The 2224-nt window shown below is 40.6% G+C and overlaps 1 protein-coding gene across 1 annotated transcript in view; it reads right to left on the bottom strand.

Moving 5' to 3' along the window:
• Positions 1-2224, bottom strand: part of LOC101847496 (dynein heavy chain 2, axonemal) — a gene marked incomplete in the record, with an annotated part of 126218 nt that overhangs the window by 112605 nt on the left and 11389 nt on the right. Inside the window, 2 exon segments of the mRNA XM_035970017.1 lie at positions 395-577; positions 1622-1751. Coding sequence (XP_035825910.1) covers positions 395-577; positions 1622-1751 — 313 coding nt within the window.

The raw sequence follows: 2224 nt of genomic DNA, 5'->3' as shown, positions 1-2224 counted from the left end.
TTATTATTATTAATAATAAAGGGTGATGTATCCTTAATTTGAAAGTGGTGAGGGTTGGTGGGTGCTCTGGTGTGGTTTGCTTCTTCTTTCCTATAAAAAAAAATCTATCGTCTCTATCTCCCCTCCGTTTTTTTTGAGTTTGTGACTCTCTTGTAACACCTCTAATCTTCGGCACTTATATGACCTTATTGTGTTGCAAGTGCCGTAAGGCTCTTATTAAAACTTAATTTGAAACACAATTATGATATCAGCAACAGAGAAAATAAAAGTTTTTAGACCCAAACTTTCGAGAACCAACTGCTGAAGTAAGTTATTCGTATCCTATCTATTTTTGCACTCCTTTAAAAAAAAAAAATACTTTTCTAAACTTTTCCTTTTTTGCTGCTGTACTCACATTCATGCCCTTTTGCACTCTGTTCTTGAGAAGTCGAGCCCAGTGGGCGGAGCCTGCGTATTTTGGATGAGATGGAGACAGCGGCTGGTCTTTGTTGGACAGTTCCTTCTTCACAGCATTCAGCTCGTCGTTGAAGAGATTAAACACTTCAACAGTCTTCTTGTCAATGGTTCGGCGGATCGCCTGCAAAGTTCAGAGAAAAGAGGGCATCAATGCTTTACACGATGCTACACAGTATATACTCACAAACTTTAAACATTCCTATAGCATGATGCTATAAAACAAGCCACATTACAGATTAACGTAATTCAGTTTTGGAAAAAACAAGCACTGAACCATGATAATGACCATTCCGTACTAAAAAAATGCAAGAACAACAATTACAGAAACTATTAATGTTTGTTTTTGTAACAGTTTTACGTGACAGGTATACAGAAAGTATAGAGGGAGAAAAAAATGCAGCGGTGCCCTTTGGCTACCTCTATAAACGTTTCGTCAGCTCCACCGTCTATTTGAGGGATGGTCTATCAGACCATAGGACCGCCTGAACTATATCAGGTCAATTTAGTTTAAGAAAAGAGAAGCACCACAGTGTGATAACGGTAGGTGCAGAGAGTTAGTTTTATTATTTTGTTTGCTTTAATAAGTGTTTTACGGCACTTGCAACACAATAAGGTCATATAAGTGCCGAAGATTAGAGGTGTTACAAGAGAGTAACAAACTCAAAAAATAAGGAGGGGAGATGAAGACGATAGATTTTTTATAGGAAAGAAGGAGCAAACCACACCAAAGCACCCTCCAACCACCCACTTTAGTTTCAGGTTAAGGGAAGTACATTGACATGGTAACTGTCATTTAAGTTTGGTGCTGGGTAAACATAAGATAGACAGATAGAAATAACAGGGGCACGGAAATAACGGGGCCACACAAAAAAAACACAACCAAGCAGGGGCATCCATCCGCCTCCCCCATCTATTTGCTTAACACTTTTTCTGCCTCATCTCGCCGATTGGCGATGTTCACCATCCAGTTTATTTGGATTTTCCCCAAAATATGATGCAAAGTGTTAAATTCATAATAATAATATTATTATGCTTCTACAGTTAAATGACAAAAATAGCTATAAATAACCATCTTTTCAATAACTCTTCCGAAAATAAATTCTCTGTAAAAGATTCTTCGCAAACATGCATGAAAAAAAAAAGGAAAAACCAATAATCACTCCACCTCTCTGGAAGCCAAATGCATGAAGACGTCCAGCATCTCCACCCCTCCGTCCACCGTGGTCACCGTGTCAAACGCCGACGAGATTGTGTTCTGCATCATCACCTCCAGGTCCTTGACACCCGCCCGGAACCTGATGTGGTGACGACAATAATAAGTGAGGCATCACGGTGAAATCAGGCGCTCGTCAATATTATGAAATCGAAGAAAACAGCATTTTTCTTCCCGTATGGTAATTTTTATTTAATTTTTATTTTTCGGCTCAACACCTATTATGTCCATTTATGTCATCTCCTCCCCCACCCACCGCCTTTTTCCTCTGACACGTTGTAACTGCCTTGCCAAGAAGAGACGGTTTTTCTCCTGTCTTCCCTCCACCTCCCCTCTTCTAACCATCCCTCCCTCTTCCTTTCTCTCCCCGCCTCAAACCACCTCCACCCCTCCCTTTTCTTAGTGTCTGTTGGTGTTATACCGAGAAGCTGCCCTTTATTTCTTCCCCTCCCTATTCTTTTCTTCTTCCTCGTCTTCTTCAACCCCTTTACCTCCATGCTCATACCCTATCCCCTTAAGCCTCCAACCCACTACCCTATGTTTTCCCGTCCCCTT

Source organism: Aplysia californica, unplaced genomic scaffold (genome assembly GCF_000002075.1).
Source record: "Aplysia californica isolate F4 #8 unplaced genomic scaffold, AplCal3.0 scaffold00209, whole genome shotgun sequence".
Classification (NCBI taxonomy): Eukaryota; Metazoa; Mollusca; class Gastropoda; order Aplysiida; family Aplysiidae; genus Aplysia; species Aplysia californica.
Note: the sequence above shows the minus strand (reverse complement) of the source record. Positions and strands in the feature narration are given on the sequence as shown.